Source organism: Falco peregrinus, chromosome 5, assembly GCF_023634155.1.
Source record: "Falco peregrinus isolate bFalPer1 chromosome 5, bFalPer1.pri, whole genome shotgun sequence".
Lineage (NCBI taxonomy): Eukaryota > Metazoa > Chordata > Aves > Falconiformes > Falconidae > Falco > Falco peregrinus.
Genome location: NC_073725.1, coordinates 23274910 through 23300886, shown reverse-complemented (window position 1 = coordinate 23300886; position 25977 = coordinate 23274910). Strand labels below are relative to the sequence as shown.

Here is a 25977-nt window from a genome sequence, read left to right as displayed (position 1 = left end):
TGCTAAATCTGGATGAGAATGTGATTTAGGGCCAGGGGAGGAGTTGGGTGGGGAGGAGTAAGTGCAGAGGGACCTACGATTCCCTTGAAGGGCACATTCAGATTAGGCTAAGCCCGCTGGCTCACCAAGTGAGAGAGACTGTACGTTTATTAAACTAAACACATGTGCTTGCTGAGCTTGCTCTCAAAGAGTTCTGTTGTGCTCAATTCTTCAAATAAAAAAAAATAAAAAAAGGAAAAAATGCTGCAAAAGCACTTTCTGCCATGTTCACCAATGAGAAGCATATAAGTTGCTTAAATTGTCTTAGTTTTGTCCATGCTTTGATCTACAACTTACTAGCAACGCAAAGATACAAAGCATTACAATGTACATCTGAATTATCTCTCTTACTGATTAATACCTTGTAGAATTGCTGTCTTCTGTGAACTCAGGCAGCCATCCCTTCTTGGTTTACATTCAGTCCTGCTTTCAAGATTTTCTCTGCAACTCTAGACCTTTTAGAAAAAGAAAAACCTGAATTTTAGGTATTAAAAAATAAGAAGTCAGTCTGGGTGATTGATCCTTGTGCTGAGGTCCACCCCAGACTGTCAATGTGGGTCATTGCAAACAGAATCGCCCCAGTTAAAGGCTGTCCCATCTTTTGCAGTACGCTCCAGGGTTATTTGTGGTGGTTGCTGACCTAACAAGGCGTTTCTATGGCAGAGGCAGTTTGATAGAAGGTCCAAACTTTACTTTGATTCTTGCAGTCTCACTTAACAGTGCTCTGGCTGTTCCCTGGCCATCTCACCTACCTAGATTTGCTTCTGAGTACTGTCCCTTCAGTTCTGTCTCTTTGTAAGTTGTTTGTAGCTGCTGGTGCCATGCAGGCTCTGGCGATCCTGGTAAGCTGAAAGCTGTGAAAATAGTCTGTTTCTCTTGTTTCTCTACATTATTGAGTCTGCAACATTTGGGAGGTCAACTGGTCTGAAGTATAGAATGATCTTTTTATTAACACTCTCCAAAGATAATAACTGAGGACTCCCAGTTGAGCTCAGGGCAAGGGTAGAGAAAGGAAAGAGAAAGAGTGTAGCGCTCATCACCCAGGACACAGATAACTGAAAAACTGAAATCTTAACATGCTATTCCTTGCCTGAATAATAGAATGGGTAGCAGGTATGTACCAAACTCAGCAGAAGGCTATGTATAAGGATACATCCAGCATATCTATCCATAGGAAAAGCTCATTTAGGGTCCCCAGTGATGCGTTCCCATCTCTTTCTAAATACAGCTGGGTAAGGGCCCCTTCTGGACTTGAATTATCCACAGATGAATTACCCAGATGAATCACCATGGAGAAACTGAGTCATTCCATGCTGGAGAGAACAGAGCACAGTGGCTTTGCAGAGCCTCAGGGCTTTCCCTATCAGAAGTAGTAAGCTGCTGCAGCTGAAACCAACAGTAAAAACACTTAGATTTTAAACAGTGAATACAGCTGTTTTCACCTTCCACTTTAAGTTGTAAAATGAAAATTGCCACTCTAAATCAAAACTTGTTGGACAAACAAAATCTATATAAACTCATATATGACATAGTATGACACAGATTTTCAGTGTATTGCAAGAAATTTCTTGAGGCTTAAACATTTCTCTCTGCACAGCTAATTGGGGATGTGCTCAGCCTCTTAATTGACCCTGAAGTTCAGAGAGGGTATAAAAAAGACACATCTTGCATATTTCTGTTGACTGTGAAAATATCATCTAGTCCATTGGGGATTTACCTGAAATTTCTTCTCTATTCTGTTATTCAGTCAACTGCATCTTACACTTTTTTTGACAGGAAGTAACAACTGCCTTATCCCCAAGTATATTTTGATGACTCACAGTGCTTGCTTCATTTCTGTAAGAGACCAATATTCTATTTTATGTCTATGCATATCTATGTCTCGTTATTTTTCCATGTGTAGTTATGGGACTTCTTTTATTTTACGGGCTACAGTTAAAATACATTTTTAGTGTTTAAAACCATTAACATTATGTATTGTATATGTACACACAGAGATATAGCAATTGCTACTACAAAAGCAGCTGCCATGATATTGTCAGAATAAGGCAAAATGTCGAGCACTGTTGTTGCTAGTTTATAGAATTAGGTAAAAATGAAGAGCCTTTTTTTTGCTCTTATTAAGTGGGCAGAACCTGCCCCTGTAGACTGCTTTACTCGGTGTGCCTTGCAGTAAAAGCTGCTCCTTGGGTGTAATTGTTAGGGATCCTGAACAGGTTTCTCTTAGCCAGACCTCCATTTCACACAAGCATGCTTAGCTACCTTACAGCTGTGGCATGGCATTGTCTTAAAGTTGCTCTGTGAGACAATGTTTATTGAAGTGCTCTTTTTGTATCAGATGTGCCACTGATTCCTTAAAATCTATTAATGAATTAAGATACGCAAGGTGAGATTCACCACCTACACGCAGGTACTTCATGTGCTTCATGGTGTCCCACCTGTCCTGCTGCTGTGGCTCCGGACAGAAGCATATGGCTTAGGCCACAGTCCTGTATTGTACCCACTGGATCTGTGGCCCTCTCGAGCACCCCATGGCCTCTTCAGCCACAACAGGTGCAGGTGTTTTGGCAGCTGAACCCTACCCCTGGAGAGCGATACAGTTCCAGATTGCGAAGCCTGAATGTGGGTATCTTTGAGTTTGGTCTTCCCAGACACTTGTGCAGAACTGGGCAGTGTCATCTGGATGGCCAAGATAGAAACCCATCAGTTCCCTGGGGGCATCTGTGGGCCTTAATGGCTCTGATTGGCCCCGCTTGGACCCCTAACCCTGCACATGGACCTAGGAGTCCCATTTTAGCTCAGCTCTGGGCACACAGTCCCTCCCTAATCCATGTCATAGGCTGGTCCCCATGCCTCTGGGACTTGTGCTTCAGCTGCATCTCCTGCTGCTCCCATCTGGATCTCCCAGACAGACCCTTGACCTGGTTCAAACCCTTGCTAAGTTGAGGGGTATTAGTGAAGCCTTTTTTACTAGCCCCTGGCTCTGCCTGCTTGGCTCAGACCCTGCAGGACAGCAGCCACCAGCGAGGGCATGGCCTGCATTGGGGTCTCCCGTGGTTCCTGGAACAGCCCCATGGAGCTGAGTAGCTGCTTGTGAGGGTTGTGAGTCAGTTGTCTAAATGTTGGCATCTGTTGTCACTTGCAAGGTCCTAGTGTGTTCTCCTTGGCTTCCAACAAAGCTGACAAGTCCCTTAAGAGCAGTTGTTTGCCATTTGTGGATGTATCACAAATGGCACGAAACAGCTATGCTGAGTGAATGGTTTTGACTATAGGATTTTCTTAATCACCCTCATGATTCCATAGGTTGCATTGAAGAAACATCCGTTGGCCCTAAGATGAGGAGAGGCACCCAACTCATGTAGACAGTGATAGGTGTCTTAATTTGGAGTTGAACAAAGGACACGATGAAGAAGGGGAGCTTCAATATGTATTATAATCATGCAAAATTCAATCTGTGCTCTGCAACATCTTCTTTTCTCTGGAAATTATTAGGTATCACATGTATCTATTTCACCATCTTTAAACCTACCATGTGTCCTCCACTTAGATGCCCTTATTTTACTGTCTTGTGCATGAACTTGAGATGGAGAAAAGAATCCAAGCAATAAACAAAAAGTGCAAGCTTTAAAGTTACTGTGAATGCGAGACACTATTTCTCCTTAGCTGATATTCAGAATTCCTTGGTTGTCTGTGGACACTTCTACTAAACTGCAGGGGATTCTTGATACTTGTTAAGCTGCAACATATTGTTGGTTCGATACACTCCTTTGTTAAACAAAGGTAATGCCAAATGCTGTCTCCCTGATAGTGACTCTGAAGTGAACTGGATGCAGGAAAACACAATCTAGACTAGTGGGAGGGAGCTTTTGTTCTGCAAGCCAATAAAGGTTTGCATTCAGGGGGACTGCATCTGCATCTTTTCAGGAGTAGTCCCAAAGTGTACTTCAGACACTGGATGACCACTAGGCTAGATACAAGCAATACAATGCGAAAAGTATTTGGGGAGCTATAGGAGGGGTTTCTCTGCTTATTACCATTTCATCCTGAAACTTAGGTTTAAGAATTATCTTATGTCTGAGGGACCGTTTTTCCTAAGACAAGAAGAAATGTAGTGTACCATTAAATCTCATCTCACCCTCATTAATTTCCAGTTAGGCAGGAGGCCCAGGAAGGTGAGGCCCTCTGTTTTATGCCACAAAACTATCTCTGCAGGAACAGCCCAGATCCATCCCAGCCAATTCTTCATTTCAAACGAGAGAGCAGCTGATCTGATGTTTTGCTTTTTTGATTCTGCCTATTGATTGCTCCAAATCTAAAAGTCTAAACTGTTGTCACACTGGGCTGGTTTTCATTGCCCCTTGGATATAAACTGTTATGCCTCTGCAGCTTTAGTAACTGTGCTAATCGTTTTTTCCCAGGCAGTGCAGTTGAATGATCAAGTTGTTTCCAATTGGTTTTAAAGCAGACTGGCACATGTTTCTTCAGGAGCCCTTTGGGATAATTGACCCTGGGGATAGGTGACATAGCCCAGCTCTGGGTTTTAACACGTGGATTGAATGTCATGCAGTTCACAACAAACAGTTCTGGACGGTTTTCTACCAGACCTGTTAGTATATAGCTTATATATGTTATTTTAGAATATAGCTATGGATATGCAGCTATTGGCATAAACAAAGGCCAACTACATGTTCAGAAAGCCTAGCTCACCGTTTAGGATGTATAGATTACTTTTAGTCATAGACATGTATATTCTGCACCTGCTGGCTTTGCACACCCCAAATTTTCGTTAGAACTATTAGTCTGGGCCCTACTATGAGGACGTGAGTATGCTCGTAGGAACACGTAATAGATATCAAGGTGGGATCCTAGTTTGGGGAGAGAGAGGTTTAGCTGTCAGGCAAGAAGGTTGGAATTTCGTTTAAGGAGGGTACCAAGTATTTTCTGTTCAGTCCTCATCTGAAAGAGAGACCATTGGTTCAGTAAAAGGGTTAGTTAAGCATCACTGCAGGCACAGGGCTTTCTCACCTGGCTACTAGGAGTCACTACTAACCTAAGGCAGAGCTTTCTGGTTCTTACCTTCAGAGTTTCATGCTTTTGGATTAGTCCAAATTGTCTGAGGAGCCTGTTTGATTTGATGCATTCAACTCATCATGTTACTTAATAATTAGAATGATCAAATTCTTACTCTTGAGCCTTACTAGTGGCTGGGCCACAGATTTGGTGCTGTCCTGGTAGGTACCGGGGTGCTAAAAACCTGTATGTTTCCAGAGAAGGTGGCAAAGCCAACTTTTTTCAAGTGATGCACCAGACAAATAATTCAAAACCCAGGTATCTTACAGCTTGTAGAAAGAGGAAAGAAGAAATGTATTTCTTTAAGGAAAAGATTCTAAAATTTGGGAGACAGTTCTAGGAACTATAAGGAGACTGAGAAATGGTAAAATAGGGTACACTGTTATGCAGATATATTTCATATTGAATTATGGATTTGTCCCAATAGCCACTTATGTTGTTAAGCTTCCCTTAATGCAAAAGTCCTTCGCATTCATACTTCTGAGTTGTCCTAAACAACCTACCAGTAAATACTACCTAAAGTATTTGCAAACAGAGAGATGGTGCTGCTTTGCATTGTGGCTAATTGCACATTACAATAAAGAATGTCTTCCAGGTGATACAGAAGATGCTTTCTTTTGAGCTATTTCCCTGATGTCTTAGCAATGGAATGACAAAATTCCAGTATCAGTATTAATAATTATCTGGTTTGCATTTCTATGGGGCAGGTTATTAATTAACCTATGCTCCAGGTTCAGCATTGACAGTGTTCTTGACTCTCACTAGAGCAGAATTATTTATGTGTTTTTAGTATCAAGCACATGCTGTTCTGACCTTTCCTGTAAAGATGTATTGTGTTTACATCCTGTGTGTGACATGATAGAAAAATCAAACTCTTCTGTTCTGCCTGGAAAGCTGCGAATAAATGATGCCTTGCAAATAGGTCATCCAATTCCAGCTTTCGGGGAGGCAAGATAGCCTTTAATTTCTGAGTGGAAGCAACGATTTTTCTAAGGCATCAGGAAGCAAAAGCTGGTACGACACAAACCATGCTTTCTATGGTTTTAATCATCAAGTTTTTGTGGGTTCTTCGTCTTAATTCCAGTGCTAAGATATGCTTAAATACTGTTCTTTGAAAAGAAAGCCAAAACTAAACATATTGAAGAATCAGTAGTACTGAAAAGGCTTAATGCTGCTGTAGAGGTGTGTAAGAGCTGTGGCTGTAGATGACAAGATCCTGAAACACTGAGCCTCCTTATCTCACTGGGTGCACGTGCCTGTACTGGCTACATAATACTGTAATAAGACCAGAGAGTAGAAAAGAGGATCTGACAGCGACACTGTGTGCTACAGAGTTCAGAATAACATGTTGTTTGGGACATCTCTGTGAAGAGCTGGGTCAGTTTTCCTAATAACAGATGATGGTTTGGGTTGTTAGCATGCCTCCCTTGCTCTCATGTGCAGTTAAACAGGATTGTCTGAGAGATTTTTGGTGATTTGTATGTTGGGTTCGACCAGGTGAGCTGAAAGCACTAGTTTCTGGTGCTGGAGTCCAGTGAGAGCATGCCTGCTGTTAAACAACCCGATTGTGCAAAGCTTGCTATTAAATATGCTACTGAGATTTCTTTCTGGAGTTTTCTTGAGTTTTATGAAACTCTTACTCACTTTGTTGCCTCCTGTAGAACAAATAAAAGAAATTTTGAAATGACAAAGGAAGCATCAGTGCTCTCTTGGGAAATCTTATTTCAGAGGAGTGCAACATCTGCAAAATGACACCTACTTTTCATTCTCCTTCAAGAAGCTGCACCTCAATTAACGAAATTGATGGCTTTAATGAAGATACTTGGAGCAGTGGTTTCAGAGCCACCAGATGCTTTGATAGACCAGAAAGGAGAAAGAATGTATTAATAAACATCAAGAAGGAACAATATTAAAAGATGTGGCAATGTTTACAACAGTGCTTTTAAAAACCTGTATGTCACAGTTTGCAAGATGTGAAGAGCCAGCTGTGCAGTATTTTCATCCTGTGAATATTAATTAGCCTGTTAGATAGTTAAAGTGCATCCTTCTTCACTAACAGTGAGTTTACTGTAGCAAATTGTGTAGACCAGAGTTATGTTTTGCAGAATTTACAGTGCTGAGGACTTTTGAAGGCAAATTTTTATTTCTGGTATTTTATAGAAAGGTCTAATTCTGTTGCCGTTGAAACTGAGATATTATCTCTCAAACTCAGTGGGAGCTGGCCCTTGCCCACATATGCTTTAATGTCATGTGACATACATTTGCTGATGAGGGAAAATTCGTATACCTCTATGCTGCTTAGATATTTCAGTGGTTTGTGACCTGTTAATAACGTAGACTGAGGGAGATGCATGTTACTATTTTTCTTTTGAATGAATTGTCAGAATTTGTAACAGCATATATCACAAAATATTTGCATCCTGTTTTATTACTTTGAATTTTTCTTATACGTTTTCCTGAGCAGCAGTTGCTGATGATGCAGGATGCTAACCAGCCACAATAGCTCTCATAGTAGTTTAGGGTACCAGTCGTAAAACTACACAGCAGTACAGGTATAAACATAGTGTTTGGGCAACGTTTGTCCTTGACACACCATTTAGTCCTAGTGACAGAACAGCACGTGTATGAGTAAATACAGACCTTTTCCTGGTCATAAGGACAGCTAACAGGGCCTTCCAGCTCTGGTTTGCTGCTCATCAAACATCAGAAATTCTTTAATAACTAAAAACTGTTATTGTATGGGTATGTGTTCAGCTGGACTGTGATGAAGAATCAAGTTGCTGTATCTGCTGCTACTCTTCACCGCAAGTGCTCAGGCCAAAGAAGATATGAATTGGAAAGACAATTTCTGTACCTTCCTGTGACTTCTCAGAGTACCAGGGATCCTCCCAGGATGAGCCTAGCCTGCATATAACAGGAACTTCTTTTTTCTTCTGCATGTTTACAGATACTCTTCTTCAGATCTGAGAGTGAGACATCCTGCCCCCAGGTTCAATCTCCTTTCCTCTCTGGTGGTGTTGTTCACTTTATGCCTTGCTCTGCATAAAGCAGGCAACTTCTGTCATCTCGCTGCCTCCCATTCCAGCACAGAAAGCAGCAGACAAAAAGTCAGCTTCTGAAGTGTGTTAGGATGCCTCCATGTTATGTAAGAAGATAAAATGTGTTGTTATGAGGCATTAGGGTAGTACTTTTTACTAAACAGTGTGAAGATGTACATGTATGTGTTTTCTTCAGGGACACAACATCAAGCTGCCACTACTTTCAGATCTTTCTGTTGTGTTCTAAGTAAATAATGTTAATGTCTGAGGTTTAATCCACTGATTACTCAGCCTGTGCCTGTCTGACCCCTGCTTTGACATGCAACTTTGATCCCGAAGCAAGGGAAGAGTTTGCCTTTCCTTGGAGTGTTGAATATGGTCCCAAACCATTGGTGGGCTGTGTGCTCTTGCTGTCACTCAGCATCTTCTCAGATATCACCCTTGTGGTCAGAAATCAGTTCCTGTGCTCAGAATTATTTAGGTTCAGAAAGGAGTTTCACTTCAGATCAAATCAGTATAAAAGCAACCTTCTGTTTGTTGACTCTGTAAAGTGAATTCTGTCTGCTCTCAAAGCCCACTCAGGCATTTTTACTGTTTGTGAGACTTTAAAACAGTTCCTCTCTTCTTACAGTGCATTGCAGTTTGGGGGTTTCTGATGCAGTTCTAAAGGCCTTCAGTTCCCTGCAGGGAGCTGGGAGAGGCAAGGGAGTTTGGTGGATATAATCTTCGTTGCAATGTGTATACTGGTGAGGCAAGTGAGTATTTTTTAAGAACTACCATTTGGATTTAAAATGGCTGCAGGTAGATGGATTCTAAGCCCCACAGGTCCCTTTCAAGCTGAATTTCTTATGACCCTCTGCGTCTGAATGCTATGAGCATCACTGTCACTGATCGCAAATCCTTTACTGACATCAGAAGTCCTTTGACTTAAGTGGTGTTATAACAGCTTATACCGGTTGAGACTCTGCCTTCTAAAGTATTTACACATGCATCCTTTCAGGTTCTGACTTTCACATAAAAAATATGAGAGAAACTCCAAAACAGCTGATTTTTTCCATATGGCGTAGCTGTATGTGAGAAAATGTGACTGCAAGCTGATATTCCTGTAGCTTCCAGCTGCTTAAATAAATAATTTGAAGGCTATGGGAGCTGATAAATAGGGAGCATTTCCAAAATCTTCAGGCTATTAAAGGTGTCCTGGACAGCAGCTTTTTAGCAATAAAGTATGTGCTATAGTGTAGCATGGATTTTATTGCAAATCATAGGAAGGATGTGAAGTCCAACTTGTGATACAATCAGAGATAAAGCAATCCTTTTTGGTTTATCTAGTCTGCATTTTTCAAAGACTGTTGTATAAGATAAAGAAAGATCATTTTGATGTGTTTGCCAAAGAAATATTGAGATTTCACAGCAGACTGCAAGGTGCACTGCCAGGCTAAACAAAATAACTAATGCTATTGGTTTTAGTAGTTATTTGCTTGCATAATATTAAAATGTTAAAATACTTGGAAATCTACAAAAGTAGTAAGCCTCTTACATAAGATCATGAATTTTCTGCAAGTCTAGAGTGGCCCTCTTTGAGTGGTTTCCAGTGGAGGTGCACTGTTCTTGGTTATACTTCCTTGTGTTTGAGGTTAGGACATTGGCCAGGCTGACTTGAACTGGACCTGGGCTGTAAAATATACCTCTCTGTCTTTGGCTGGATTTCTTCCCTGTGCAGATGACTGATAAAATAAACACAGACATTTTAGCCTAGAGAGGACACTATGCATAGCATCTTGGCCAGGCCACCTTTTCTGTATAAACCTCTGCATGCTTGCAACATGTGACACAATTCATCAGATAGCTCCTGAAATTGCTTTTTGCTCTTAAGTTTGACATACTGTATGCATGTTTTAAGGCATAAAATATAATTGAAATGTGTTTTTAATAACATAACTGAAATGTATTTTCACTTCCTTACTTTTTTTTTTTTGCTTTTTTTTCTTTTCCAGGCAGAGGGTTCCAGGCTCCAGAGAGAGCTCAGAGGATATTTAGCAGCCATCAAAGGTGCCTTTTAAATTTTACATCACATTTTCATAAAGCAAATTTATTTTTAAATTGAGACAAGTAGGCTTGTTTAAGGTATACAAAGACAAATACACGTAATACTGCTTTTGTCATTAGTAGTCCACACTTCTGCTTTGGATCCAGCACAGGCTCTGTAGCCTGTTCCTAGGGATTCTGCACCTTCAGTGTCAACTTGTGTGTACGGTCTTGCATGCATGGCTCATCGCTGACTGTCTTCCATGTGCAGGACCTCTGTGTAGATTCTCATGTTGCATGCATTTTGAGCACCCACAAAATCTACACATCTTGTTACTTACCTTTGCAAATGCTAGAATATGAAATACCCCATACAAGGCAAGGAATTGCTTAATCTGCAACATTTCCAAATATTACTGGTTGGATGATGATCTCCCTCCAAAACCAAAGTCTCTGTGATTATGTGATTTCTCATGTATTTCTGACTGCTCAATCCATTTTTTGAAAAATTTAAAAATCAAATGTGATCTCTTTCGAGACTACATTGAAAATCCAAGTAGCAAAAGCTCACTGGCCAGCACTTAAATATCAGAGAGTAAGTAAACAGCTATTGAAATCCTGCTGGACATTTGTAAATCCAGCACACTCAACTTAGCATCATATGCAGAGCATTCTCTTTCTCATGCTGCTTCTCTTTGGAGGAGTTGGAGGCCAGGTGCTAAAGGGAAGGGAATTAGAGTTGGTGACTGACAGAGGGACACTAATGGGGGGGGGTGGGGGTGGGTGGGTGGTGATAAATGTATAAATACATATATGTATGTGTATATATTTTTAACCTGGCTCAGGTCCAGTAGGAAAAATGTTAAAAATGAATATGAACATCCCTGGAAATCAGTGTCATAATAAAGCTTCAGCAGCTGTTGACAGGCAGGCAAGAAAGATGGTTTTGATGGGAATTGTAAAACGGGGAGCAAAGCAGTAGCTTAATGTCTTTGACCATCTATTCTTTACTGGTGGGTTTGGCAAGGAGAATCCGGTATGAGACAAAAGATATTTTGCCTTGTAGGGATTTGCACAATGTCTTTTGTTCTTAGAGGAAATTTCAGCATCAGTCATTTTTGGGAACCCATTGGATGCTGATTTTACTTCCTTATTTTTCAGTCATCACTTCCCCACACACATTATCAGATGGATACTCAGAAGCAGCGTGATGAGGCTGTTTGTTGGCCAGATGGTTTTTCTGTCATGTAGGCTGACTGTTTACACGATGCTTTGATTTCCGTGTTGGTGACAACAGTCCTCCTCTCCATCTTTAATTTTCTTTCTCTCTCTTTTTCTCTTCTTTTCTTAACACTGTGCATTTGAGGTCCTTTTGCAGGTTTACTGTCTAGTGGGCTACTCTTTGCATCATTTTGTTTTTAACCTGGTGTGAAATTTGTCACTGTGCAAGTTTTGCCTTTTTAGTTATGCTTTTCTGTACAGCATCTTTCTCTTGTTGCAGCCTCTAAGTCCGTATCTGAAAATAATTTGGACTTTCTTACTGAGAATGAAAAGTGTTTGCTAACACCTTGCTATCTTCACGTCTTAAAAAAGACCCAGTGATAAGCAGCTTGCAAAAGCCTTAAAAATGTTGTTCTCCAAAGCCAACAAGACACCAGTGGGCATCCTTGGTACACATTTTGGCATACCTTCGTGCTGTGGAGTGAGAGGACACCCCGAGACAGTAGTCTACAATACACAGCTCTCTGGGGCTTTCCTAAAGCTGACTAGCTCAGCAGTGGCAAAGACCTTTCCAGATTTTGAATGGCAAAAGCAGATCCAGCAACAGGTACAGTCTCTTTGTTGCTACTCTTCAAAGGACTGCCATCATTAAAAGATTTTGGGGTGGCTGTGCACAAAAGCATGGGAACCCCCATATTTAGCACTGGAGTGGGATTTCTGCACCTAGGACATTCGAACCTTGTAGTCATGCTGTCATCAAGGGGCTCATTTTGCAGGGAAAAAGATTGATCACGTAATTGGAAAATAATGCACTTGACATCCTTGTACTCTCACAGGTGTGAGAAAAGCAGTTCATTTTAAAGGGTTTCAGGAGATGGCAAGATAGCAAACTTAAACCAAAAGCATTTTATGAAGCTGGTATGTTGCGAACTCCAGTAATAAGTTTTACTGCGTAACTTTTGAGTGACTGGATATTGGGAGTTGGAAGTACAAGATCTGGGCACAATTTAAGCAAGGAATGGTCAATTGAGCCTTTGTATGATGCTATGTCTGTTCATTTTAACATACTTGATAGTCTGAAGTTTAGTATCACACATTCCTAAAAGAATTTTTGCATTATTCAGACTCCTCTCACTCAGAGGTGCCTCTTAATCTTAGCTGGATCTTGATCTTGACTGCTGGTTACTCAAGGACTCAAAAGAACCATGCCATAAAACTGTTGAACTTGTGAATGGCTTGTATGTGCTTTTTTATTTCACCTGCATGGTAGTTTGACATATGCTATGTATCAGTGGTGTTTGTACTGACAAGACTGTGTACTATCCCCTACAGCAATAGTCATCTTGTATCTCGGTCTTCTGTCTCTTCCAGTCTCCTTGGCAACGTGTATCTGGGTTCTCTACTTCATGATTTGGGGTTTTTTTAAGCTTTTGAGAGCTGTCGATGACTTGAAGGGTTTTATGGGCCAATTGTTAAAGAAACCCAAAATCAGCCTCCCATTCTCTACCCTGAGCTCTTTGCAAGTACCAGTGCAGATATAAACCTGGATCTTCATGCAGGTGACAAGGTGGCAGAGGTAAAAAGGAATCTTGCATCATGAAAAAGAAGCACCATACTTTTCAGGTAGCTAAATGTAGTGAGTAATAGTAACTGATCTACAGGAAGGGAAGAGGAGATTTTGGAGATCTGTAAGCCATTTTGCTGCCTAGCTGTCTGTCTGTGGCCAACAGAACTGCAAATATTCTCCAGACATGCTAATCTATAAATGAATTCTGTCATTTCTTAAAGCAATAAAACTAATCATGATCTTTCTGTAAAATGTAGTAATTAATTATGAGATGATTTAATGGAAACTCTAACGGGTAACTAGCAATAACAGATACAGCCCTTATGGCAGGGTAGGTCATTTCCCTGGAGAACCACACATGAAGCTTTCTTCACCACTCAAATAGTTAAATATTAAGAGCCAGACCAAGATGCCGCACTCGACCAGGAAAACAGTTTGTCTCCATGATTCATCTTAGATTCCCTGCTGGGGAGTAAGGAAACCCCACAGTATATGGGTCCTATGGCCAACATGGGGTCTCAGGCTAGTTGCAATTTTCATGGGAGCTTGAGCACATTGGAACTGTGATGGCAAAGGGTCACCTACCCTCTGCTGTCTCTAGGGTGCTTCATGGGAATGCTTTTGCACTGCCAACCCCAGGATCCCTACCATGTGGGGGCCTCTAGGAGTCCTTTGGGGTTCCAGAGGCAAGGGCTCTTTCCCATAGGAAGAAGGATGATTTCATCCAAGAGCCTCAGACTTCAGTAACTGGATTATTAAGCATGATTTTTCCTAAGCAATTCAATTATTTTGACATTTGTAGTTATTAAATAAGTGACCCAATTACTGAGAAGAAGCAGTACTAAATGAAACAACTGATAATAAATATAAATTTCTAACTGTCCATCAGCAGTAAAAATCCTTTTCACATTTCTTACTTTTTTAATGACTTGCTTTAGACAGTTTATCTTTCTCAGTGATAGCAGTTAAAAACAGCAGAGACAGCCTGCAGTCTGTGGCTGAGACATTAATCCTCTTAACTTTAGTGCTGAATAATGCATAAAAGGTATCAGTGCCTAAGAAATAATTCTATGTGAAAACCAGACAAAAAAAAATAAATCATTGGACATTGTAAGTTTATGCCCACAGGCACAAAAAAGAATGGGAAGCCACTGGATTGGTATGTACCGATACACTCATTTTTGGGGTATTGCAGTAAAGCTACTATAGATGCAGTAGCAGGGTGAGTAGGACGGATGATCTTGACCTGTGGAAATCTCAGACTGAAGCCCCTGACTAAAGGAGCCAAGTACTGCAATGTCCACTTGCTTCATGCTGCAGCTGGATTTGGTTGACGTCTTTTACAGGAATGTGGTAGAATGGAGGACTACCAGATTCTTAGAACTGAAAAAAAGTGTAAAAGTTGGTGCAAGTTTCATATGTCTAAAGCACAGGATATTAAGTTTATTTTCTTCAGCAGAGATATGCCTAAGTCTTGTCGTACTTGTTTGTGTAGGTAAAGGTGCTCTACCCAAGCCTTCTCCGTGACCAAGCTGAGTGCAAGCTGCAGAAGGGATTAGCCAGCATCTGTGCTAGCCTGCCTGCTGCAGAACATACGTGGCAGGTTTGGCATGTAGTGTGCTTAAGGGCAGAAGTTCAGGTATCAGATGGGATCAAGAGTGAGCAGGGATGCACAAACCTTCCTGGTCTGTGTGTTCACCCTACATGGACAGAAGCAGCCTTCTTAAGCGTAGCGATACTGTGTTGGTTTTGCCTTACCTCCTGAGTTGATTAATTTGCCGTGACATTAAAGGTTTTAAATGAGTCCTGCATGGAATAATATGTGAAGATCATCTGTATTTTACTGTAATCTGGCATATTTTAGGCAAAAAAAGACCCTTTATTCACGATCCCTTTCTTTGCTGGTGACACATCATCCTTAAATACTAACCACGGAGGAGGAAAGGAAGAAATGCATCTTAAGTTCTTGCACTATACCAATTCTCTGACCTTGGCTCTGTCATTAAAAAGCATCCCCAAGAAAATCCCTGAAGAGATCAAATACTCTGTTTTGGCTCAGCACCTTTTGATTTAAGGGTGAAAGCCTGTAGCCTCTGAACACCATGGTTTCCTTTGTACTTGTTCGCCCCCTTTCCCAAACCATTCTCTCCCTTGAACCCAAGGTCTGAGAACAGCCATCTACTTTCATCTTTTTCAGTATCTTTTTTCCTTATCCCACCCATTCCATAGACCACCATGTTTATATTAGGAAGCGTGCATTACTGCTTTTATTTTCCTGTCATATCTCGAGCATGTGTTTTGGAGAATATGGTGGAATAGCTACTGATTAGGTCAAGTCTGCTCTTCTAGACAGTTTTCAAATTAATTCTCCTTTTCCACTTCTAAACATTTAGTTGTGCAGAAAATAGAAATATTGACGTTATTCCTAAATTCTAAACCTATATCCTAAACCACTAAGCAGTTAAATCTGAATATCACACTAGCATTTTTCAAGAATATCACACACAATTTTCAAGACAGCACAGATGTGCTGCAGCAAACAGACTTTGGAGAAAAAAATGTCGTTTCTACAAAACAAAAATAATGCTAGGTAAAAAAATTAGCAATGTTCATATTTTCCAAAGAAGTTGAAATAGAGTTGTTTTAAAATTACTGATTCTGAACTGACACTTAGCATGTTAGGTGAGATCTGTTTGGTTTCACTGGATTCAGAACCATATTTAACACCTAATGTAATGGTGTTCAATCCAAATGGAAAGGCAAACCCCAGTGCCTTCACGGAGGGCAATAATTTATTCACTGGAGTCACACTGATCTCACTGAAGACAGATGTTGTCTCTTTATCACGATATCATTGAAGCTACTTTACATTTAAGCCAGCTCATCTGTGCATTATAGAGTGATAACCATCAGTAGTCCCCATTCTTGTTTCACCTGGAGTAGTCAGAACTCCAAAGGTGACTGATGCAGTTTGGCTTAGCACACCTCTCTGTAGACCTGCTGTAAGCGTAACTAAGTGCTGGGCTCTACATACTTCTAAAGCTGCTGGGTGAGCATACAAAATAAACATTCTTAATAAAACAAGGTCCATTATGGTACTCTCCCCAAGTTGAGGCATCTCTTTTCCCCAGATCCTGTCTCAGGTTTTGCTAGTTCTTTGCTTATTATCATTATTGTAGGTAGAAGAATAACAATCTCAACCACTCTCACTTTACACCTGAAAGCTCTTGAGACTTAAATATCTTTGAAAACAAGGAAACAGAAATCCTGAGTTATGTTCTACCCTGTGTGTGACCTCCCCCATTCTGGGGAGCGCTTTTCTTTAGGGCAGACCTAGTTTTTTTCTTAAATCCATTTTTATAGCCAGCAATTCCCGTAAATCTCTGCCATTTTAACTGTGCCACCCTGGAAATGCCTGTTCTTCCACAAAGGTTGGCGTGGTACTCATTATGGACAATGTAGGAAACTTTTGTAGTGTGGAAGAGCTGAGAATAACCAAAGGCAGGTTGTTATTTGATTGATTTTTTCAGTGATAGTCTTTCATTTGGGTATTACATGTCTTTAGTGGGCAGGACTACCCTCCAAGTTGTTACTCGTATTCAGATATGTTTAGTTCAGAATAGAAAATGGAATCCGAAATCTGATAGAAACTTTTTTCCTACATACAAATATGGGTTAATCTTTCTGTGAGGGGCATTTCTTGTTAACCTGGGGGAGCTGGGTGAAAATAAAGGTTTTGTTCCAGCTCTTGAAAGGAAGATTCTAAATGTGCCTGAGAGAATAGTATAGTGGGTACATGTGGTCAAAATAAAGATATTTAGCAACTGCTTCATGTAGTTTGCAGTTCTATGTTCCTTCTTCTGTCTAATTACAGGGATGCAAGATGCCTCAAAGAAGCTTACGGAGTCTCTTCATGAAGTATATGAGCCAGATTGGTACGGACGAGAAGATGTGAGAATGATTGGAGAGGTAAGATGTGAAGAAAGAAGAAAAAAGTATTTTGGCTGCAAATGGATTAATCTGAGCTGTTACGAAGTGTACATCCAAAATTTCCCTTCATTCTTTGTTACACGTTAAATCCTGTTTTCTGAGCATAGAAATTATTGGTCTTGTGAAATGCACCTCCTGCTGACCAGCTGCTGGATTTGCAACGTCTATTTTACAAACTAGCTGACGTAAGTGAGCAGAATTGGTCCTGATAGCAACCAATTGACAAATTTGTACAAGGCATCATACATGCAGTTTTACAGTCAGATTCTCTGTTCAACTGAATGTTAAAAAATATCAAATCTGCTTATACTTGTGTGCTATGTAACAACTGTAGAGCCAGTGGCACTAAACAGACTATCTGATGGGACATGCACCTCTCTCTGACAAGAATCTGGAATTTAAGGGCAAACTAGGCTGCACGGCACCATTCATTTTAGCCTTTTTAGCTTCCTCCAGTGATTAGAGAAGAATGTAACAACTGTAGAGCCAGTGGCACTAAACAGACTATCTGATGGGACATGCACCTCTCTCTGACAAGAATCTGGAATTTAAGGGCAAACTAGGCTGCACGGCACCATTCATTTTAGCCTTTTTAGCTTCCTCCAGTGATTAGAGAAGAATAGGTTGTTCTAGAGGACACTGCAGGAACTTGACTTGAGGTGCTCTGAATTACCTGCTTAAACATCCTTAATTCTGCAAGTCTGCCAGCAAATGTGCTGCTGGTGACATGAAAATGCAAACTGTTATTGGTGCAGCTTTTAACTACCTAGCATTCAGTTTGCAATGCCTCCTGGATAATACAATCAGCAAGAATCTAGAAGACAGAGTAGTCTTCCCAAATCCACATAATGATTACTTTTCTTCTCTATGGCTGCTTTCCTCTACCCTTCCATGGTGCTGAGGAGTTTTTGATTTTAAAAACATCCAACTTCCAAACTGTATAAGTTAAGATACCATACCATTTATATTGTTTTAGGTTAAACTGGGAGATCTTCTACTGCATGTTGCTGTAGCACCTTATCTTGTATCTGCAGACTATTAGATTTCACGCTCAGAAATCTGTAGTTGTGTGTGAAAGGACCAAAAATTGGCTCTTAATCTCTATTAGATATAGGGATAAATGTTAGGTGTGTCTTCTTAAAAAGATACTTGTGTGGGCAATATTACAAAATCTCTGCCTCTGACTTTTTTTTCCCTATATAATCACAAATGTAGATTTATGTGTCCCTCAACCTAGAGTAAAAAAGAACAATATATTTGTGCAGTCCAGGATACAAATGATCAGTCCAAAAGGGATCCACCTAAATGATCTTCCTCTGTATGGTAGGAAGATGTTGGCTTAAGGAACTCTTCAACAATGTTTTTTGAGTGCATTAGCTTTCAGAAAACATCCGTGATTTTTATTTGTCCAAAATATGTCTCAGCCAGATACAAAGGCAAATGCACAACGCTGGCAGTTGCTTGCTTGCTTCCTATGATCTAATGCTGTGCTGCTCTGTAGACCACCATGATTAAATATTGTGTTAATAAATGAAGTATTTCTTTTAAGCATGATTAATAAATTGTGATAATTCACTAAGGACTCCGTTAGTGTAGGAAACAAATGATATGAATACTGGCATCACACAGCATTTATAATATGCCCTATAGTAGCTCATGGTAAAACAAACACTAGGGAATAGCTTTCCGGACTTACCGGTGAGGATAACAGCCCTGCAGAGCAGCGCTCACCCCCTTTAGCTTCCCTCCCATCAAAGGAGGGAGCTCAGTAATTTTTGAAATGTGCAAAGCAGAGGGGGATCAGGATGTCTAACATGTGCTAATGACTTGTTCAGTTGAGAACCCAGGACCTCGAGCACTGTCTCTATGTAACAGGATTTGCTTCTGGCCAGGAATCTCACCCTGCTCCCCACAGGGTCCTTGTCACATCAACTGCATGAACAAGTTCTTAAAAAACAGAAAACTACAAGGGGTGTCTCTCAGTGACTATCTCAGAGCTGCAAAGGGGACTGGGGAAAAGCACTGTAACTGCTGATGTTGGCATCTTTCATATCTGGCATCTCAGTTCCCTAGCTGTACGAGGTACAGTTCTGTGCATGAGCCATGTCATCAAATGTATCTTAATGGCACAAAAAGTATTGGATGGAAAGACCTTTCATAAGGTAGGTCTCCACCGCTTTTATTTTAAAAATGACCAAGGAAAGCTAAGCTTAAAAATCCTTGCAATTGATGGGAAACCTGCTTTATTTTTTCCTATGTTTTATTTACTTTTCTACTTTTAGTTCTACTTCTTTTCTCTGCAAGGAAGATTTATCATCAGTGAATGTACTTAGGTGTGAGAGCTAGGGCAGCTTCAGATTCTGTGTTGTTGACCCTCAGGGACCCAAAATACTGAGGAAGAACCTGAATCCATGATATCCTTATTTTCACATAGCAATTACTATTTGAAAGAATGGAAACACAAGCTAGTTATTAACCTAAATCTTTTGTTGTGAATTGAAACTTGCAACGTCAAGGTATTCCTTTTCATTTAACTTGTAAGTGCAATCTGATTTATTGCCACAAAGAACATTTTAAAACATCAGCAAGATTAACCTTTACCAATTACATTTGTATTTCTCCTAGGTTTGGAGTGGAATTAAACTACTAAGCGCATTTTTGTCTTTTCTACCTTTACAGAAATGTGATGAACTTTGGGAAGACTTTCATCAAAAACTGGTGGATGGGTCATTATTGACCTTGGATACATATCTAGGACAGTTTCCTGATATCAAAGTACAGTAATGATCTCCTATAAAGGACAGTTTGTAAAATTACTGTTGAGTCATACAATAAATAGAAAAGAAAAAAAAACAAAGAAAAATTAAAAAAAAAAGGGGGGGGGGGCGGGGCGGGCGGGAATTGGGGGAAGAGGTGGATGTAGTTCTCTCCTGCAGTGTAAAAGATGTTCTGTAAGTAAATCCCTGACATTAGGCTGCACTGATTTTCCAAGTGAATAAAATATTTTTCATGCAGTAGTACTTGGAAGTAAATTAGCCTTTGGAGAAAAAACTTTTACGTTTTTTCATGCTCCTGTTTATTTGGTATGAGATAATTCTCACTGACCTCAACAGGGAGACATTAAGTGCTTCAGCTGTTAAAATGCCAGGTAAATTACAACATGAAAAGCAGGCCTTTTGTAATTGACTAAATGCAGCTGTGAGTATCTAAGCATCTTTCTCTTAACTAATCCATGGTTCCTGTCTTTTAATTAGTTATAAAAAGATTTTGTAATACACATCAGGAGAGACTGTTATGCAGATTCTAGCCTCTCCTAGATGCCTGTTCGGTCCAGGGAGATGGTTGCTAAATGAAATGTGTAGGGATAAAGAATCATTACGGGTGAGAAGTAGTTACTTTTACATTTGAACATGACCGTATCAACATAGCTGGAAGTTCTTAGTGATGGTTTATAGTTGAGTAGGTATCCCCTTTGTCATTTACCTCAGGGACTAAAGAAAAAATAATAAAAAAATCCCAACATTACTGACGTTCAGTCTCAAACTTGCTTGCAAATCGAACTACTCTTTATGCCCTCTCAGCCTGTGGAATTTACATCTAATATATAGCTTTGTAAAGTCAGTACATATTGAAGGACTTGTGTTCAGTTTTAAAAGAATTATAGCAGGTAGATTAGAATTCGAGTTTTATGTTGAACCCCAGTTATCTTAGTTATGTACCACAGCAACTATACTGAGAACGTTAGAAAAAAATATTTAAGTATTTATTAAATTTTCATGTTATATATAAGGGAAAAAGATGGTGTTACCATGAGTTTAACAGGTCCACTTACTCTGGAGAATGAGACAAGCCATGCATAACAATGACGTCTCACTTCTAAGGCCTGTAAGCCCTACAACCCCAGAAACCCCTTCCAAATAATCTCAGAATGTGTTCCTTATTTAAAATAAGGTGATTTGTTTGTCTCTTTTACCATGTCCGTGTTCCTACATGATATAGTAATTCAGATATGAACAGCAGATAAGGGAGAATAAAAACATGTGAAAAACTTACATGAAGGCATAGGTAAAATAGCAGTTTAAGAAGTGCTATTTGTGATGACTTTCGTTTCTACCCCTGTACAGACTCGCATTGCAAAACGAAGCAGAAAGCTAGTGGACTACGACAGTGCAAGGCATCATCTAGAAGCCCTACAGAGCTCAAAAAGAAAAGATGAAGGCAGAATTACCAAGGTAGCACAATCAGAAGGATGCTGGCAGAAGACCTAGGGAGCTTGGATGAAATTTGTTTCTGTGCAGAGACAGAGCAAAAAAAAAAATAGTTTCTTTTTTCTCTCTCAGAAATTGAAATAATGATATCCTTAAGCATAAGTGTGTGTTAAGTGTTTTGGTGCATGTGGAGGGCATGCGTAGCCTCTTTCAGGAATGAGTCCCATTTGAGCCCTAACTTCCTCTCTTGATGAGACTGAGGGGACAGCAAGTCCTGTGTTGGCCTGCATGGTGTGGGACTAAGTCACATCGATTGATAATAAAAATTTTAAAAGACCTACCAAAACAAGCACAAAACCAATTTTGGCAGGTTATGCTATGTCATAGTGATTGCAGAAGTCACCCTGTTTCATTTTGGTTTAGGCAGAAGAAGAATTTCAAAAAGCACAGAAAGTGTTTGAAGAGTTTAACACTGATTTACAAGAAGAGTTGCCATCTCTGTGGTCACGGTAAGCCTAGGCAGATATTGTCTGGAAAGCATAAAGGGGGAGTGAGGGAAGGGAACTAGGGGATTTTAATGAGCTGATAGAAAATGGTTTGATCCCATCCATTATCTTTTTGAAATAACAAAAGGGGAAATGCCTGTAAATGATCTGAAATTATACTTACTGTAAGTGTATTTATACTTATTTCTTTTAGTGTATCTTGGTACTTAAGACTCATTATCATATCTTCATCTGAAGTGCAAAAAGTTTTCCATTTTATGGGTAAAGAATTGTGTCAGAGCACAGAACAGCAGATCATGACTACCATAACCATAACCTTTCTGAGACACCTTGTGGGGAGACAGCTGATCCTTTTTTTTTTTCTTTTTTTTTTCTTTTTTTTTTTTAAAAAAGCCACTCTTAATAAAAAGGATCAAATGTTTCCACTGACAAAAGTAACTGTACACATAAGCCACATGCTTTTGTGTTCTGCTATTGGTCTACTTAAAGGTCATTTTTCTGTAAAAGTATCAAAAAAACCAAAAGACCTTAGAAATGTATAAATATTTTGTGTCAATAAATATATACCTTTATGACACCAAGGTACTACCAAAGCAGTAGAAGAAGGAAAAAACTATGTCATAACTACATCAGAACGCACTGACTATGTCTGTGATGTAAAAGCATTTGATGGCATAGATCATTCATTTGGGATGTTTAACCATGAATTGCATTTGTACAGAAAATTTAGACAAAATAACAGGAGAACAAAAGTGGTAGAAAAATAAGCATCTCATTAGTGTGCTATGTTCTCTACCAAGTGACAATCTGGAGTGGAAATGGTTTGTGAGTCACTGTAGTATCCTTTGTCTTCTCTGCCTTCCAAATTAATTCCTGTTATATTTAAGATCAATAGAGGATTTTCCTGCTGTGTTTCTGCCTATTTCAGTTGAAAAGCTTCTTAGCGCTTCAAGATACATATTTTATGGGCTTACTAAATGTAAAACTGCAAATCAATGATTTAGTGTAAAGGCCTTTTTATTTTAATATATGTGTTGCCTACTAACTAGTCTCAGGGAAAGGTAGAATTTAATTTGAGCAATAGGCATAATTTAGAATGCTTTCAGAGTCCTTTTTTTTCCGTTATTACAATTCCTCGGCAAGAAAATGATCCATTGAGTTGACATTTTAAAGGCTTATTCTTGTGCCAAAAATGGTTCTTGTTAATAAAAGTTTGGAGAAATTACACATGAAAGTTTTAAATAGGAAAAAGAATAATTCAAACCCTAACAAAACACCTTCTAGTTTCTAAGTGTACAAGAGGTGTGGGATCACTCACCCCAAGCAAGCATATTTTTGACTGCATGTGTAAAAATATCTAGTCTATATTAGAAATTATTTTCTCTTGCATACATATGCATGTATTTCAGGGCTGATTTCTGTAAGTATGGCTGAGCTTGGGACACGATGCCCAGGCTGTACTGAGCTGTATACCTGAAAGCTGCCTCCAGACGTGCCTGTATCACGTCGGTGCTGCAATAGTATTTAGGACACAGCTGCTCGCAGTGCTGCTCTCCTTTCAGTCAATGGTTGCCTGCTGCCCGGTGGGAGATGGTGTGCCCAGAGCACTCGCATTCTGTGTGCTTGTGCTGCAGCCATGCCAATTCTTTTGCAGTCTTCCCCTTCTCTAAAACAAGCAGAAGCCCTCCGCAGTGGAGTAGTCTAAACTAGTTCACTCTGTGTGGTGTGAAGTATGATAGTTCTTAACACAAACAGAAATAATCATGAGCGAACTAGTCTGAAGTTTTGACATTCAACCCACTTATGTGCTTGGCTGAGAACAGTAACAATCAAGAATGTTGGTTGTAGTCTGGAAAAACAATAATTTATTTGCCTTTGTGGCCCTCTCACCCTTATCTTTTATTCTTTTTCCTTTCTTTGTGCCATCCTCCGTAGACGAGTTGGCTTCTATGTGAACACCTTCAAAAATGTATCCAGCCTTGAAGCCAAGTTTCACAAGGAAATAGCTTTAGTGAGTAAAAATAAGTATCTCATATATAATGGATTATGTGATATGCATAACAGCAAGCAAATGTCTTGTAATGCAGCAGTAAAACTCTAGCAGAGGCACACATGAGAGTTTGCCCTAGATCCAGATTTATAGTATAACCTTTGTATTCATCTCTACTTGCCATTTTTCTACTCTTCTTAAGGAAGAGGCAGCCTGTAGAATTTTGGATTACAGTGCATTATCAGTTGTAGCACTAAATTCACTTTCTATTTTGATAACTTCTCCATTCTTTTTAGCATACTTTTGCCCTTAGCATTTTTTCCATGACCAATTGCTAAGCATCTCATTGCTTTAATCAGTACAAGAAAAACATGTCAAGCATTCCCTTCAAGACTGTTACATGCATTGTCAGCAATGCAGCATTATATCTGTGACTGTTAGGCACATTGAGCAGTTTCAGTGAGCAGTGAGAATCTTTTGAATGTACCTTGGTAAGTGGTAGTGTATTATCTATAGTAACCTACTAATAGGAACCAAAAGTGTTTGGAAATCTTGTTTAACTGAAGTTCCACGTAAATTTGGATTAGGTTTTTGAGAGGAAAACATGAACCTTCTCAGCTACCCATGTTGCTTCAAATTCAAACCTCCTTCATCAGAGATCAGGCAGCAGTCAGTCACACTTAGAAACTTGTTCTCTGAGGACCAGCTTATGTTTTTGAAGAACTGCTGTTCTCTTTGATTCTATGGATTTTGATACGTTTCCACTTAGCCTTTTGATATACATGACACTGAGTATTTTTGGAAGGATCTGTTTGCCATTTTAAAATTATCAGTTATCAAACCAGGTTTATCAGCTGTGTTTTTAATCATGACAGTAGTGCTTCATACAAACTCAGACAAGTGTTTTGTTTTCTCAGCTATGTCACAAACTATATGAAGTGATGACGAAGCTGGGAGATCAGCATGCAGACAAGGCCTTCACCATTCAAGGGGCCCCAAGGTGAATTTACTGCTTTTTTTAACGAATTGTGTTGCAGTAGGCTTTGTGGATTTTAGCATATGTAGTAATCACCTACACCCTGTGTAACAATTGCTGCACAATATGGTCACTGGGTCTGTTTGTTCAGGATGGTAGATGAAGATGCCTTGGATTAAGTTCTTCTAACATGAGTAAAGGTGCAAAACTTTCTTTATTACCCACTTATTTTTTCTTTTTTAAAAAAATAAAGGCTGGATTCTCAGCTGTTGCAGTTTAGCCTAGTTCATTTTGTAGGCTGTTAAACCAAGTTGCACCTGCAGAGTATTATAGCTCATTTATTCTTAGATACTTAGTTTACAGCAAAGTTTCTAACTCTCATATTTTTTTTTAAAGCCTTGAAATATTTATATATGGGTTTAGCTCCTAAAGGCATATGATTAGATGTGAATCCCAACCTTTGTAAGTCAGCTTTTATCTTTTCTCCTTGTGGGGAAAAGTTAAGAAATGTGATCTAAAAGAGCATCATAAAAGCTGAAAAGCTGAAGTTAAAAGAATGTTACAAAATACCATATTTTTAATTACTTTCAAGAGAAATCTTGTCTTAAAATTAAAAAAAAATAAAAAAGAAAATCAGAAAAAGTTTAAAATCACATGGTGCTTTGGTAAGGTTGGTGGATGCCAGCGCAGTATTTTTGATTTTTTGCTTGCAACAAATGTAGCATCTCTGCCATAATTTGATCTCTTGGTACTGTAACAGTGGTAGGCAGAAGAGGTTGAAGTTATAAAACAGTAAGACTTACCAAAACACAATGATACTTAGAGTGAGTACATGAACTGGGATTGGCTGGAAATTCAGCATTTATCAGAAGCAATCAGAACAATGTTACAAGCTACTGCTAATTTGCCCTCAAGTTGGACTCAGATTAGCAACAATTAAGACTGCCCAAACAACATAGCATCTGCCTCAGACATATGGCTGATATTTGTACATTTGTTTTGATCTCACTTTGAAAGAACAAAGAATGAAATATTGAACCTTCTGACCTAGTGCAAAATTCAGAACTACTTTATTAAGAACATGTCCAAAATTTTTGTTTTGGATTAGTTCGATGTTAATCCATGCTCACATAGGCTTAACACCCTGCCTCCAGAGCTGTTGGCTTATGCATCACCACTTCTAGCCCCTTTAGGACAGACCTACAAGCTGGACTATGTTTCCATAAAAGATTTGTAAAATACTTTTATGGGATGAAAAATAATGTAGTTTTTGAAAACTTCAAGCAGTTTTTGTAATCGACAGATATTTTGTCCACCTGTGTTTCCTAGACCATGTCCAGTATTCAC

At 39.5% G+C, this 25977-nt stretch overlaps 1 protein-coding gene across 11 annotated transcripts in view; it reads left to right on the top strand.

The window, feature by feature from the left end:
* Positions 1–25977, top strand: part of AMPH (amphiphysin) — a 120967-nt gene that overhangs the window by 57777 nt on the left and 37213 nt on the right. For all 11 annotated transcript variants that reach the window (XM_055804202.1, XM_055804201.1, XM_055804200.1 and 8 more), the window contains exons 3-9: positions 10142–10196; positions 16835–16929; positions 19630–19725; positions 21075–21182; positions 21582–21667; positions 23600–23675; positions 24572–24654. In XM_055804202.1, coding sequence (XP_055660177.1) covers positions 10142–10196; positions 16835–16929; positions 19630–19725; positions 21075–21182; positions 21582–21667; positions 23600–23675; positions 24572–24654 — 599 coding nt within the window. The remainder of the gene's footprint in view (positions 1–10141; positions 10197–16834; positions 16930–19629; positions 19726–21074; positions 21183–21581; positions 21668–23599; positions 23676–24571; positions 24655–25977) is intronic.